The sequence below is a fragment of the Nerophis ophidion genome, linkage group LG23 (genome assembly GCF_033978795.1).
Source record: "Nerophis ophidion isolate RoL-2023_Sa linkage group LG23, RoL_Noph_v1.0, whole genome shotgun sequence".
Taxonomy (NCBI): domain Eukaryota; kingdom Metazoa; phylum Chordata; class Actinopteri; order Syngnathiformes; family Syngnathidae; genus Nerophis; species Nerophis ophidion.
In genome coordinates this window covers 40,368,541-40,385,218 of record NC_084633.1, presented here as the reverse complement: position 1 = coordinate 40,385,218, position 16,678 = coordinate 40,368,541, and the positions used below count along the sequence as shown (strand labels likewise).

At 42.0% G+C, this 16,678-nt stretch overlaps 1 protein-coding gene across 3 annotated transcripts in view; it reads right to left on the bottom strand.

The window, feature by feature from the left end:
- Positions 1–16,678, bottom strand: part of LOC133541278 (ADP-ribosylation factor-binding protein GGA1-like) — a 56,014-nt gene that overhangs the window by 18,096 nt on the left and 21,240 nt on the right. For 2 of the 3 annotated variants that reach the window (XM_061884589.1, XM_061884588.1), the window contains exons 4-10: positions 13,199–13,297; positions 13,005–13,128; positions 12,804–12,904; positions 12,617–12,697; positions 3,084–3,221; positions 1,136–1,217; positions 941–1,054 (exon numbers count right to left, since the gene is read on the bottom strand). In XM_061884589.1, the coding sequence (XP_061740573.1) occupies positions 941–1,054; positions 1,136–1,217; positions 3,084–3,221; positions 12,617–12,697; positions 12,804–12,904; positions 13,005–13,128; positions 13,199–13,297 (739 nt within the window). Of the gene's footprint in view, positions 1–940; positions 1,218–3,083; positions 3,222–12,616; positions 12,698–12,803; positions 12,905–13,004; positions 13,129–13,198; positions 13,298–16,678 lie in introns of all 3 variants that reach the window. The other variant, XM_061884587.1, reaches the window with a different exon arrangement.

Here is a 16,678-nt window from a genome sequence, read left to right as displayed (position 1 = left end):
TTGCATGCACGTCGCGGTTTCTCCCGATTACTGTATTTCCTTGAATTGCCGCCGGGGCGCTAATTAATTTAAAACCTCTTCTCACTTCGGCGCTTACCAAAGGAATGCGGTAAATTTAGGCCTGCGCTTATACATTTGAGTGTGATGTAAGGATACCATCATGAAAAGCACATTTAATTAAAAAAACATTATTATGGTCTTACCTTTACTTATAAATGAAGTCCATTTGCAGCTCCTTTTGATCAAAAGCATCGATAACTTGTTTATAGAAGTCTTCCTTATCTTTCTTCAGTTTTAAAAGTCTCTCTGTCTCGATGGAGATCTTCCTTTATTACCTCCTGCTTCGATTGAAAGTCCAGTTTAGAAAACTGTTTTATTTTGGATATGTAATCCTCCATGTTAAAAGTGCAAGCGAGAGGAAAAAATAAACGATCGCTGCTCATTCTTGCTGCTTGTTGTAACTTCTTCTGCAGCCAAGTAGTCGCAAGAAAGATCACTAGCGCCCTCTACCACCAGGAGGCGGGAGTCATTCAATGACTCATATTTGACACACGCAGCTACGGTATATTAATAAAACATAACTGCTTACTGTTCTTTTTAGCATATTCAATAGCTTGGACCTTAAATCCTACTGAATAGCTCCTAATCTTTTTCCCTTTATGCAATTTCAAATGATTGAAATCAGCCTCCTCCATTTTGAAAATGATGACAGGTGAAGTGTCACTCAGGACGTGACGAGTTTGACCCGGCGGAAATTCTAGATACGCGCTAATAAAAATAATATGTTGCGAAACGAGTTTGACCCGGCAGTAATTCTAGGCAGACGCATACTATGTACCCGGTGGCAATTCAAGGAAATACGGTACGCCATTTTTATGATCGTGAGAAGCCAAAACATGGGTTCAAAATTGAGCAACAGCGACGCCCTAGTTTCACCCACCTGTCTGTTTTTGTGTGTTTAATGCATTGTTGCCGTTCACCACCTCCCCTTTCACCTGCTGTTTGTACAGGTTGATGACATGAGTCAGGCTGTCATTGGCCTGCAGGATCTCCGCTGTGGAATGTGCCAACAAAACAGAAATAAAAATCCACGGTTCAGGCTGCTTTGGAGAAAGTATTTCTTGGCAAAGCTCACCTAAAGCCTCGTCGTTATCCTCCGTATCACTGGCCAATCTGAACAGTGTGGGTCTCATCTTTTCACAGCGCTGGTAAAGGTCCTGTTAAAGAATGAAAGGCTTAGAAGCACAATGTTGTTCAGGGGCAGGCTCACAACTCACGCTTGGTCAAGTGTAAATCCAAACCCTGGTGCAGTCTAAAAGTGTGTGCTTCAATGGAGCTCTAACATTTAGAAGCTTTTTCTTCCGCCAACCTGAGCTAAATATAACAAGAACCGAAACACTCATTTGAGTTGTGTCATATAATTAATCATATCTTTGTATTTTCTATCTACAGTGAGAGTAAAAAGAATTTGATCCCTTGCTGAATTTGTTGGTTTGCCCACTAATAAAGACATGATCATTCTATACTTTTAATGGTAGATGTACTTAAACATGGTGAGATAGAATATCAAAAAGAAAATCCAGAAAATAACTTTAAGGAATATATTTTAATTGATTTGTATTTCATTGAGGGAAAAAAGTATTTGATCCCCTAGTGTGCATTAGGATTTCTGGCTTTCACAGAGCAGTTAAACACTCCCAATCAACTTGGGAATTGAAGACTGAATTGAAGACACCTGTTCTAACTAATCACCTGTATAAAAGACACCTGATCAGAGACTCAGACAGATTCCAAGCTCTCCAACATGGGTAAGACAAAAGAACTCTCTCAGGACCTCAGAGACAGGATTGTTGACCTGCACAAATCTGGAATGGGCTATAAAAACATTAGCAAGATGCTGGGAATCAAAGTAACAACCATTGGTGCAACTGTTAGAAAATTTAAAAAGTATAACATATAACGATTTGGTGCTCCACAGAAGATTTCACCTGGTGGGGTTGCAATGATCATGAGAACTGTGAGAAATGGTCCTGCAAGCACTCAGCAGGAGTTAGTGAATGACCTCAAGGCAGCTGGGACCACAGTCACCAGGAAAACAGTTGGCAACACTTTGCGACGGAATGGGTTAAAATCCTGCAGTGCCCGAAAGGTACGCCTGCTTAAGAAGTGGAGGCCCGCCTAAAGTATGCCAATGATCACCTCAAAGATGCACAAAGTGATTGGGAGAAGGTTCTATGGTCAGACGAGACCAAAATGGAACTATTTGGCCTAAACTCTACACGTTGTGTGTGGAGAAAGAAAAATGCTGCCTATGACCCAAAGAACACTGTGCCCACCATCAAGCATGGAGGTGAAAGCATTATGTTTTGGGGGTGTTTCTCTGCCAAGGGCACAGGGCTACTACACCGCATCAGTGGGACGATGGGTGGAGCCATGTACCGTGCAGTCTTGAGGGACAACCTCCTCCCCTCTGCCAGGAAGCTGAAGATGTGCCGTGGTTGGGTCTTCCAACATGACAACCATCCAAAGTGTACAGCAAAGGCAACAAAGGAGTGGCTCAAGAAGAACCATATTAAGGTCATGGAGTGGCCCAGCCAGTCTCTGGACCTCAATCCTATTGAAAATCTATGTTGCCAAGCGACAGCCCACCAACCTGAATGATCTGGAGAGGATCTGCAAAGAAGAGTGGGCCAAACTTCCCCCTGATATGTGTGCTAACCTTGTGGTTAACTACCACAAACGTCCGACCGCTGTGCTTGCAAACAAAGGCTTTGCCACCAAGTATTAACTGCTTTTGTCTAGAGCGATCAAATACTTATTTCCCTCAATGAAATACAAATGAATTAAAATATATTCTTGAAAGTTATTTTCTGGATTTTCGTTTTGATATTCTGTCTCTCCATGTTAGAATACGGCTACCATTAAAAGTATAGAATGATCATGTCTTTTTTAGTGGGCAAACCTACAAATTTAGCAAGGGATCAAATACTTTTTATTCTCACTGTACGTATAAACGTGACCAGCATACTGAACGGAGCAGACGTTCCAGCAGAAAGAGCTTGTGAGACGCTCCTCACGCTCACCTGAAGGAGCTCAAAGTTGCTCTGACTTGTGGCGGTGCTGTCGTAATCCTGCAGGAGCTGAGTCAGCAGGCTGACGCTCTCGTTCACCTCCTGAATGGCGCTGACCCGCTTGGACACCTTCTCTGCTCGCTTCTGATCCTACAACACATTACAAAATGCCTTTTTTGGGGGCTGATACAACTACGACTGCACGATTTTGACCAAAAACAAACAATTTTTAAATACAATTTGTAGGTAAAAACGACAAAAGACGACACGGGTGGTTGCTGACATCATCATTAGGGACGTCCGATAATATATGACTGCTGACAGTGACGTGCGGTGAACTATAGACCAGGTGAGGCATAGATACTTTTGGAGTTTTTTTTTTCCTTAATTCATATGAGCAGTTGTAACCATTGTTAATTTAGGTTGCACATTAGAATAACAGGAAAAGGAAGGGAGAAATTTGCTTTCATAAAAACGTTATCATAATTATATTTTGGTATGACAAATTGGTCCAAAAAGTATTTGCCAAATTTGTTATTAAATCATGTTTGGCTCCATTTCCTTTTAACAAAATAAATCAAGTATTGTGAGTGTATCATACCTTTCTGTATTTGTATCTGAAGCAGCGATAACACCCACAAACGCTGGCTTACTCTAATAAAAATGCCATGTTTTTTATAAATACAGTTTAAAAAAAAGAAAAGAAAAAAGGCTGGCTTCTGCTGGAGAGACTTGTGTCTGCTAGTTTTAGCGCCCCCATTTCTCTCAGTGTGGCGAGTCACATTACTGCTGAGGCATTGAACAATATATCGCCCCCTACTTTGAGGCAGAAGTACTTGCTGCCTAATGGCATCAAGCACGCACACGCTCAATAGACTTTGTATGTAGCCGGGGAGGCACCACCTGTGTCTGCCTCACTTCTGGTCTGCTGCGTCATTTTGATCAGGAAACACAGAATTTCCGCGATTTTGACCATGAAATAATCCAAATATACAGGAACCACACCAAAATCACATAGTAAACATAGACCAAAAGAGAAATATTCAAACTTATTTTATCCATCCATCCATCCATCTTCTTCCGCTTATCCGAGGTCGGGTCGCGGGGGCAACAGCCTAAGCAGGGAAACCCAGACTTCCCTCTCCCCAGCCACTTCGTCTAGCTCTTCCCGGGGGATCCCGAGGCGGTCCCAGGCCAGCCGGGAGACATAGTCTTCCCAACGTGTCCTGGGTCTTCCCCAAGGCCTCCTACCGGTTGGACGTGCCCTAAACACCTCCCTAGGGAGGCGTTCGGGTGGCATCCTGACCAGATGCCCGAACCACCTCATTTGGCTCCTCTCGATGTGAAGGAGCAGCGGCTTTACTTTGAGTTCCTCCCGGATGGCAGAGCTTCTCACCCTATCTCTAAGGGAGAGACCCAAACTCATTTGGGCCGCTTGTACCCGTGATCTTATCCTTTCGGTCATGACCCAAAGCTCATGACCATAGGTGAGGATGGGAACGTAGATCGACCGGTAAATTGAGAGCTTTGCTTTCCGGCTCAGCTCCTTCTTCACCACAACGGATCGGTACAACGTCCACATTACTGAAGACGCCGCACCGATCCGCCTGTCGATCTCACGATCCACTCTTCCCCCACTCGTGAACAAGACTCCTAGGTACTTGAACTCCTCCACTTGGGGCAGGGTCTCCTCCCCAACCCGGAGATGGCATTCCACCCTTTTCCGGGCAAGAACCATGGACTCGGACTTGGAGGTGCTGATTCTCATTCCGGTCGCTTCACACTCGGCTGCGAACCGATCTAGTGAGAGCTGAGGATCCCGGGCAGATGAAGCCATCAGGACCACATCATATGCAAAAAGCAGAGACCTAATCCTGCGGTCACCAAACCGGAACCCCTCAACGCCTTGACTGCGCCTAGAAATTCTGTCCATAAAAGTTATGAACAGAATGGGTGACAAAGGACAGCCTTGGCGGAGTCCAACCCTCACTGGAAATGTGTTCGACTTACTGCCAGCAATGCGGACCAAGCTCTGACACTGATCATACAGGGAACGGACCGCCACAATAAGACAGTCCGATACCCCATACTCTCTGAGCACTCCCCACAGGACACGGTCCAATGCCTTCTCCAAGTCCACGAAGCACATGTAGACTGGTTGGGCAAACTCCCATGCACCCTCAAGAACCCTGCGGAGAGTATAGAGCTGGTCCACTTATTTTATTACTATGTTTTTTGAACATCTCATAGTTAAGCCTTTTAGCCCTCCTGGTGGCAAGGTGAGGCACTGCCTCACTTGCCTCCCCTGACAGCACGTCACTAACAGACGATATCATCGGTCAATAAATGCTTTAAAATGTTATATTGGAAATTATTGAGTATCGGTTTCAAAATTATCGGTATCGGTTTCAAAAAGTAAAATTTATGACTTTTTAAAACGCCGCTGTGTACACGGACGTAAGGAGAAGTACAGAGCGCAAATAAATCTTAGAGGCACTGCCTTTGCGTGCCGGCCCAGTCACATAATATCTACAGCTTTTCACACACACAAGTGAATGCATGCATACTTGGTCAACAGCCATACAGGTCATACTTAGGGTGACCTTACAAACAACTTTTAACACTGTTACAAATATGCGGCATACTGTGAACCTACACCAAACAAGAATGACAAACACATTTCGGGAGAACATTCACACCGTAACACAACATAAACACAACAGAACAAATACCCAGAACCCCTTGCAACACTAACTCTTCCGGGACGCTACAATATACAACCCCTGTTACCCCCCACCCCCCCTACCTCAATCACCCCCCCAACCCCAACGTCCTCATGCTCTCTCAGGGAGAGCCTGTCCCAAATTCCAAGCTGCTGTTTTGAGGCATGTTTAAAAAAATAATGCACTTTGTGACTTCAATAATAAATATGGCAGTGCCATGTTGGCATTTTTTTCCATAACTTGATTTATTTTGGACAACTTTGTTACATTGTTTAATGCATCCAGCGGGGCATCACAACAAAATTAAGCATAATAATGTGTTCATTCCACCACTGTATGTATCGGTTGATATCGGATTCGGTAATTAAGAGTTTGACAATATCGGAGTATCGACAAAAAAGCCATTATCGGACATCTCTAATCATCATGTATTATTTTTGTTATTTGTAATGAAATATGCTAAGACGAAAGCTAAAGTAACATTACACGCACGCACAGCTCCTGGGAAAACATATTGCTGGGTATTGTGGCCAAACAGCTCATTTTTTTCAACAAAAATGGAGATGTTTGGCCACAATACCCAGCAATATGTTTGGAGGAGAAAAGGTGAGGCCTTTAATCCCAGGAACACCATTCCTACCATCAATCTCTGGTAAGAGTGGTGCTCTGGGCCGGATTTACTGCCAAAGGAACTGGTGCTTTACAGAGAGTAAATGGGACAATGATAAAGGAGGATTACCTCCAAATTCTTCAGGACAAGCCAACATCATCAGCTCGGAGGTTGGAGGGATCCCTCTATGCTTGGTTTATATATATCTGTTCCTAAGGAAGTGATGAAGGGTGGTTTGCTGCTGGAGGATTTCTGTAGCCAAGCCGTCGATCGAGATCAACCAGTCGAACTTTAGGACCCTATCGGTCGAACAAACAACAACTTGCACGCTGATTGTGTTTGTGGAGGTGGATCTACGCTCTTGTTACCTTTCGTGATCCCTTTGATTACAGTAATTTCCCGTCTATAAGCCGCTACTTTTTATCAACACACTGAACCCTGCGCTTTATCCAGTGTTGCGGCTAATTTCTAAAGGTTTCCGGTGTGACGGAGCATGTCTGCCCCTAAAACGCGGCAGCTAGGGGTGTAACGCTGCGTGTATCTGTATTGAACTTGTTCGGCACGCAGGCGTACCGAACAAGTTCGGAAGCAGAAGTCTTCACAAGCTGCTCTGCTTTCTGCCTCATTGTCCTGCCCACACAACCATCTGATTGGTTACATACAAATCCAATCAGCAGTGCGTATTCAGACTTCAGAACGATGTAGTCAATGCTTTAGCGTCGAGCAGATATTTGTCTAGCAGGGGAGGAGCGGACTCTACCCAAATTATACTAAACACTTCCCAGTCATCTCCGTAATATCGCTAAAATTCGCTCCATTTTGTCCACTAAAGACGCCAAGATCATTATCCATGCGTTTGTTACGTCTCGTCTCGATTACTGTAACGTATTATTTTCGGGTCTCCCCATGTCTAGCATTAAAAGATTACAGTTGGTACAAAATGCGGCTGCTAGACTTTTGACCAGAACAAGAAAATTTGATCACATTACGCCCATATTGTATATACTTTTATATACATACATATATACCTATACTGTATATACATTTATATATATATACATATACTGTATATACCTTTATATACATATATACATACATATATACCTATACTGTATATACCTTTATATACATATATACATACATTTATACCTATACTGTATATATCTTTATATACATATATACATACATATATACCTATACTGTATATACCTTTATATACATATATACCTATACTGTATATACCTTTATATACATATATACATACATATATACCTATACTGTATATACCTTTATATACATATATACATACATATATACCTTTATATACATATATACATACATATATACCTATACTGGCTCACCTGCACTGGCTTCCTGTGCACTTAAGATGTGACTTTAAGGTTTTACTACTTACGTATAAAATACTACACGGTTTACCTCCATCCTATCTTGCCGATTGTATTGTACCATATGTCCCGGCAAGAAATATGCGTTCAAAAGACTCCGGCTTATTAGTGATTCCTAAAGCCCAAAAAAAGTCTGCGGGCTATAGAGCGTTTTCCGTTCGGGCTCCAGTACTCTGGAATGCCCTCCCGGTAACAGTTCGAGATGCTACCTCAGTAGAAGCATTTAAGTCTCACCTTAAAACTCATCTGTATACTCTAGCCTTTAAATAGACGTCCTTTTTAGACCAGTTGATCTGCCGCTTCTTTTCTTTTTTCTCCTATGTCCCCCCCTCCCTCGTGGAGGGGGTCCGGTCCGATGACCATGGATGAAGTACTGGCTGTCCAAAGTCGAGACCCAGGATGGACCGCTCGCCTGTGTATCGGTTGGGGACATCTCTACGCTGCTGATCCGCCTCCACTTGGGATGGTTTCCTGTGGACGGGACTCTCGCTGCTGTCTTGGATCCGCTTTGAACTAAACTCTCGCGGCTGTGTTGGAGCCACTATGGATTGAACTTTCACAGTATCATGTTAGACCCGCTCGACATCCATTGCTTTCGGTCCCCAAGAGGGGAGGGGGGGGTTGCCTACATCTGAGGTCCTCTCCAAGGTTTCTCATAGTCAGCATTGTCACTGGCGTCCCACTGGATGTGAATTCTCCCTGCCCACTGGGTGTGAGTTTTCCTTGCCCTTATGTGGGTTCTTCCGAGGATGTTGTAGTCGTAATGGTTTGTACAGTCCTTTGAGACATTTGTGATTTGGGGCTATATAAATAAACTTTGATTGATTGATTGATTGATTGATTGATATTACAAACATCGCTATGAGCCCGTTGACCTTCTAGAAACTTAAACTGCAGCTCAGCTCGCTCACAGTATAGGCTTGAGATGAAGGCTAATTAGCTTTTAGCGTAACGTTAGCTCATTTTTCTGTGTGTGTGTGTGTGTGTGTGTGTGTGTGTGTGTGTGTGTGTGTGTGTTTTAGAGGCAGCAAACCCCTGTCTGTCTGTTATTTCATTGAACTCCATTGTGTTTAGGGATGAATAGTCTCTCCTATTGCAATTGTACTATTTTTCAGCTATAGTTACATGAATCATTAGTAATGTAGCAGCCTAGTTTAGATTAGCAGGGTCCCTGCTATCAAATGTTGATAAAAATACAACATTTACATAATAAAAGTCTACTACAGGCTTCCCTAATGCTGTACTAAATTAACCATGATGAGTTGACATTACACAGTTTCAATGGAAACTGTTTAATGTTAAACTTTTTATACGTAGAAAGGTTTTTTTCATTTTATTTAATCAAAGCAACAATTTGAGGCAGTTTAATGTGGATTAACGTGGGCAGAATTATTATAGTGTTAAAAGGATAAAGCCATTGTTTACAAATTTGGTAAATAAATAACCCAAAAATGTATATTTTGTTGATTTCTTACTGTACCGAAAATGAACCGAACCGTGACCTCTAAACCGAGGTGCGTACCGGACCGAAATTTTTGTGTACCGTTACACCCCTAGCGGCAGCACATTCACACGCGCACACTTGACTTTTATTAGCTGGCACGTCTCGCCTGCAGCCAAGGCCATTGTATTAGGAACACCAGTAACGCTACGTAGCTCCTTTTCCCACTGTTAAATACAACCTAAATGTGCAAGCAAAGTATCTGGCGTGCTGTGTTCTCACTTCCAGGTTAGCTATACAAGATACAACAAAGATATTTCCGGGGATCTCTATATGTCTTTCGCACGAAGGTAACTCGGAGGAGCAGGACATGATAGAGCGGAATATCCATTTAAAATCAATCGTGCAGCCCAAAATGCCATCTTTGTGTACACATTTATTCAATTACCATTTTTAAACATGAAAGGTAGAAAGGACAGTTGTATAACAAAACCGAAAAAACATTTTTAAACTACCGTATTTTCCGCACTATAAGGCGCACCTAAAAACTTCAAAATTTCTCAAAAGCTGACAGTGCGCCTTATAATCTGGTGCGCCTTATATATGGACCGATATTGAGCCACAACAGGTCTCGCAACTACGGTAAGCAGCCACCGACTTCATTTTCCCTCGTAGAAGAAGCGCGCGGTGCATGCTGGGATATATGACTGCGGGAGGCGTGCCGTTTCTGCCCAAAATGGCTCCTATTAAGAGACACGCTTACGACGCAGAGTTTAAACTCAAGGCGATCAGTCACACAGTAGAAGACGGGAATAGAGCAGCAGCGAGAGAATTTAACATTAACAGCAGCGACACTGACTCCTTTAAAGGGGAACATTATCAGCAGACCTATGTAAGCGTCAATATATACCTTGATGGTGCAGAAAAAATACCTTTTTTTTTTTTAACCGATTTCCAAACTCTAAATGGGTGAATTTTGGCGAATTAAACGCCTTTCTGTTTATCGCACTGGAGGCGATGACGTCAGAATGTGACGTCGCCGAGGTAACACACCCGCCATTTTCATTTTCAACACATTGTAAACATTGGGTCTCAGCTCTGTTATTTTCCGTTTTTTCGACTATTTTTTGGAATCTTGGAGACATCATGCCTCGTCGGTGTGTTGTCGGAGGGTGTAACAACACTAACAGGGAGGGATTCAAGTTGCACCACTGGCAAGAAATCTGCCGCCAGACCCCCATTGAATTTGCCAGAGTGTCTCCACATTTGACCGGCGATGCTAAGACAGACATGGCACAGAGATGTATGGATAACCTGCAGATGCATTTGCAACCATTAAGTCAACTAAATCACAAAGGTGAGTTTCTTGATGTTGACTTATGTGCTAATCAGATATATTTGGTCGCGGCGTGACTGCTAGCTAATCGATGCTAACATGCTATTTACCGGCAGTGCTAAAGCAGACATGGCACAGAGATGTATGGATAACCTGCAGATGCATTTGCAACTATATTACATTTCCTTCCACCCACATTTAATGCGAAACAAACACTTACCAATCGACGGATTTAAGTTGCTCCAGTGTCACAAGATGCGAAAGTCCTGATCGTTTGGTCCGCACATTTTACCGGCGATGCTAACGCAGCTATTCGGCCATGCTATGGCCATGAATAGCGTCAATAGCTATTCGCTCAATAGCTTCAGTTTCTTCTTCAATACTTTCATACTCCAACCATCTGTTTCAATACATGCGTAATCTGTTGAATCGCTTAAACTGCTGAATTCCGAGTCTGAATCCGAGCTAATGTCGCTATATCTTGCTGTGGTATTCCCATTGTTTGTTTACATTGGCAGCACTGTGTGACGTCACAGGGAAATGGATAGTGGTTTCGAAGATAGCGAAAGTAAGGCACTTTAAAGCTTTATTTAGGGATATTCCGTGACCAATAAAATTTTGAAAAAAAAACATAAAAAAATACAACAAGCCACTGGGAACTAATTTTTATTGTTTTTAACCCTTTTGAAATTGTGATAATGTTCCCCTTTGATGACGACTTCGACGAGATGGATGCCGTATTCGCCCAACTGTTTGATTCTAACACTGAAGAAGATGAGTTTGAGGGATTCATGAATGAGGAATAACTTAATAAAGTGAGCTTTACATGTTTATTTTGTGTGTTGTGTGACATTGTTTGAGCAACGTTGAGTTATTGATATATTATTGCTTTGCACTATTTCCAGTGTTACTACATTGTGATTGCACTAACGTTTGATTTACCGTAACAGTATCAGACTGTTTTTTACGTGTTTATTGAATCGGGGAAAATAATAAAACAGCTGTTTATTCATTTTGGGAGTGAACGGAGTTGTCAGAACGCTGGTTTGTAATCTATTAATAAGGTTTGACTGACCTGACTGTTTTGTTGACATTCCCTTTAGCGCAGCTCCATCTAAAGCAGGGGTCGGGAACCTTTTTGGCTGAGAGAGCAAAGAATCTGAATATTTTAAAATGTATTTCCATAAGAGCCATATAATTTTTTTTTCAACACTGAACACAACTAAACGCGTGCATTTTTAAGTAAGACTAACATTACTGGAGTATAATAGGTCTCTTATTCTTTGTAATAACATTGTTATTCTGAAGCTAACTGTGGAGGGGGCGTGGCCTGCGGGCCTGCAGCGAAGCGGGATGTGCCAGGACCGGCCTCGAAATCAGCAATAGGTGCGTAGACAACCCACCTGGGCCTTGTTATCTAATCACCTGTCGCTCTGTTATAAGCAGCAGCCAGGAGGAGAGACAGGGTTGGAGCTGGAGCCAGAGTGCGAGCGAGAACAAAAGAGAAAAAGACAATTGCTGGAAAGCAACTGAAAGACTTATTGAAAAATAAAAAAATATCGTAACCCTGAAACAGGCTTTCATGTCTGTGCTTGGTGGTCTGAAGAACCCCCAGGAGGGCAAGCCCTAAAAAAAATAATAATAAATAAAGTGCGGTAGAAAAAAGATGTATGGATTCAAATGCATGAGCATGTTTAATATTTTGAACATTATTTTTAACACTTTGATTACAAGTGGAATTAGTCATTACTTATTGTGTTAAGCAGTGTTAGCTCAGATTTATCCGAGAGCCAGATGCAGTCATCAAAAGAGCCACATCTGGCTCTAGAGCCATAGGTTCCCTACCCCTGATCTAAAGGATGCATAACATAACCCCAGCCTCTACTGTAGCGTCTATTCTATGCGCCTTATAATGCGGTGCGCCTTATATATGAACAAAGTTTTAAAATAGGCCATTCATTAAAGGTGCGCCTTATAGTGTGGAAAATACGGTAAACTAAAAGTAATATGAAGTAAGAAGCAGAGTTACCTCCTGGACCATTTCCTTGATGAGTTTGTTGGCGGCTTTCAAGTCCTCAGGATGGGAGCTGTTCAGCAGGCGTGACAACATCTGTTGTAGCAAAAGGAGCTTTCAAAGGAGGCGGGAGCAAATGTCTGGCGCAAACAGAGCTTCAAAATGTCACGTGACAAGTGTTAGTGCACACAAAGGTTCTTACTTTGGACTTCTCTTCGTCCTCAAAAATGGCATTTTTAGGTCTGGGTGGAGGAAGACTGGGTAGTAAATCGGGGGGCAACTGTGGGTCTTGTTTGAGAATACCTGCACATTTTTAATTGATCATTTTTCAGGCCAATCAGCACACTGCACTCCAAATAACTCCCAATGTATAATTAATAACTGTGGGCAGAAATCATCCCACCTTGTTTCTTGAGCATCTGGTAGGCATCTGAGATCTTGGATTCGTCTGGTAACCCCAAAGTCCAGCTGTAGATCAACTCCAAGACCTTCTTCTTCACTGGGTCTGGTGAGCGTGAGCCCAGGTACTGTGATTGACACAAGCGTGTGAGAAAACCAGTGCGGACACATGCAGAACCGGTTTGATGATAGCTTTACCTTCGGAGAAACTACTTTGATAAGTTCGTTAAGAAAGCGGAACTTGCCCACTTCGTTGTGAAACCTTTTCCCACAATTTTTCATACATGTCTCCAGCACCTGAAGAGGGAACAGACTAACATCAGGGCATGTGGAAAAGACATATTTTGTAATGTACCGTATTTCCTTGAATTGCCGCCGGGGAAAATAGTATGCGCCTGCCTAGAATTACTGCCGGGTCAAACTCGTTTCGCAAAATATTATTTTTGTTAGCGCATGTCTAGAATTTCCGCCGGGTCAAACTCGTCACGTCCTGAGTGACACTTCCCCTGTCATCATTTTCAAAATGGAGGAGGCTGATTTCAATCATTAGAAATCGCATAAAAAGAAGATTAAGAGCTATTCAGTAGGATTTAAGGTCCAAGCTATTGAATATGCTAAAAAGAACAGTAAGCAGCTATGTTTTATTAATATACCGTAGCTGCATGTGTCAAATATGAGTCATTAAATGACTCCCGCCTCCTGGTGGTAGAGGGCGCTAGTGATCCTTCTTGCGACTACTCGGCTGCAGAAGAAGTGACAACAAGCAGCAAGAGTGAGCAGCGCTTGTTTATTTTTTCCTCTCGCTTGCACTTTTAACATGGAGGATTACATATCTAAAATAAAACAGTTTTCTAAACTGGACTTTCAATCAAAGCAGGAGGTAATAAAGGAAGATCTCCATCGAGACAGAGAGACTTTTAAAACTGAAGAAAGATAAGGAAGACTTCTATAAACAAGTTATCGATGCTTTTGCTCAGAAGGAGCTGCATGGACTTCATTTATATGTAAAGGTAAGACCATAATAACATTTTTTTTTTATTATTAAATGTGCTTTTCATGATGGTATCCTTACATCACACTCAAATTTATAAGCGCAGGCCTAAATTTACCGCATACCTTTGGTAAGTGCCCGAGTGAGAAGAGGTTTTAAAATAAATAGCGCATGCTTGCCTTTACCACATGCCTTTGGTTTTAAATCAATAAGCGCCCCAGCGGCAATTGAAAGAAATACGGTAGTACTGTAGCTATCGAAAATGTTTAACCTATTGACTAGTTTGTTCGATTAATCGAATAAAACACACTTAAAAGTCTCAATGCGTATTTTAAGGAAAATTGTTCAAATGAACAACAATTTTTCGGCTTCCCATAACCTTCAATCTTATATGTAAAACAAAAAAAAACCCTTAACTGCTCATGACAACCACACACCACCGCTCTCTCATGAGCTCTCTATTGCAGCCGCCATGCGGAAAGTATGCCAAAGTATTTGAATTTTCGGGCACTCCATGAGGTTACAATTTATCAATTCTTATTAGTGGCTCTCAATAAATGATTAGTTGAAGAAACAGAATATAAATCAAAGCTTCTTTCTAACCACATTAATCGATTCATTGTTGAAGCTGTAATTCTACTGCTTAAATCAGGCCTGGGCAATTATTTTGACTCAGGGCCACATTTAGAGAAAAAAATGTGTTTGGGGGCTGGTATATCTATTTTTAGGGACACTGATACAAAACTTCACAATATTGTCTGATTGAATGCTAAAAACGTTATGACAGACCGCCTTAAAAAAACATAATGGAATTTTACATGTTTCTATGAACGATAAAACACTGAATATTGACAAAATATGAATGTCCCACACCCTTTCGATCGACATATTTTACAATCAAGTGAAACGCAACAAAAATGCAACAAACAGTGAAATATGAACGCGAAGGGTACAAAATAAACCCACCTCCAATCTGATATATCACTAAACTTTAGAACTTTGTTATGAAAAGCTCCTTCCGCGTCTGTGGAAACGCTTCTCGCCCACACTGCTTGGTGCCTTGTCTGAGCTGCTGTGACGTAGATTACCATAGTAACTAATTAGATGACCGTAGTAACTAATTAGATCATCATAGTAACTAATTAGATTACCATAGTAACTGGTATATCATCCATAATCGCAGATTACAGCCATTGAAATACTTTGCATAGTTCAAGACTTACAGTCATTAGAAAAGATGAGTGCACATCATAATAACAGCTCCAGTTTCCATCTTAAAGATCTAAAAAAATGATTTGGGAATGTCTGGCGGGCCAGATTGAAAAGCTTAACGGGCCGCATGTGGCCCCTGGGCCTTAATTTGCCCAGGTTTGGCTTGAATGCTACAAAAAAAAAAATTCATGTTGCCCGTGCTATTATTTTCCTGACAAATACACCATATGGTGGCGCTATTTTTAAAGAGGAACCATACTTTTTTGTCTATCATTCACAATCAAAAAGAAGAACGCATATGCTTTTCTTTTTTTATGCATTCTAATTTTTAATGCATTCTAATTCATAAAATGCGGGTAAGTACGAGGTGGCTAACAATCCAGCTAATGAGAATACTCTATTGCACCCATATAGCCCTCTAAAAAACATCCAAAAACTGCGGACAACTATCCATTTACAGATCCAAGTATTTATGATATTGTTATTATAAGTGCTAACGCAGAGGAACAATTTTTTGAGCGCTAACCAGCTTATGCTGCTATATTGACTTACTGAGCTGCTGCATCGCCTCTATGAGTTGCTAAATGTGAATTCTAGAATATAAATCATGTCTCTCACTTGAATAGTAGAAGGTTGTGGCCATAAACCGAGAAGTTGGTCAACTTTGACATTCAGTTTTGACAGGAAGATGGTGAGAAAGACACAAAAAGAAGCTGTTTTGTTTGTGTGTGTGTGTGTGTGTGTGTGTGTGTGTTTTTTTATCCTGCATGAGAATTATGAATGATTTTCATCTTAACGGGAAGATAAAAAACATGACACCAGTGAGCATCCCAGTGAGAGCAGACATTGTACAGTAAGTGATTGTTTCATGTTGGTAGTTTGTATAACAAACAATACTGCTACTTGCTGGATCTGCTTATCACTCAGCTTCTTAAACTTGCAGTTCATCCTCATATTCAGGATCAAAAATATACGTTTCTGGATCATTTTTAGTCTTAAAAGTCTGCCATGATTAGTAGTTTTTGTTGTAGGAAATAGCAAATGTGATGCATCTGTGAAATTAATAGCTTATTTATACTTCTGGATCTGCTTCCTGGGAGCCTTTTGGCCATGGAGACCAGCTGCTGGGTCTCTGCCACACCGGAGTCGCTTTGGAGGGACTGGAGGAGATGCGGATGAGGGGACAGGGCTGCGGAGCTGGCACTGAGCGCTGGGACGGAGAGGCTTTGCGGTGTCTTGACTGGGTGAGCAGGTGTCGGACACCTCAGTCTCCTTGGACGTATCATCGCTCATCCATGCGGACTGGACACTGGTCGAGAGTGGAGTCGGCTGTCTTGGTTGCCTTGTTGGGTCTGCTCCTGTCTCTGGCCATCCTCCCTCCACCCCAGCGGACGATGGCGTGGAACACCGCAGAGGCCACCACAGTGGATATGTTTCTTTTACTTTGTATTCATAGCTGTATGTAGAAGTGTCTG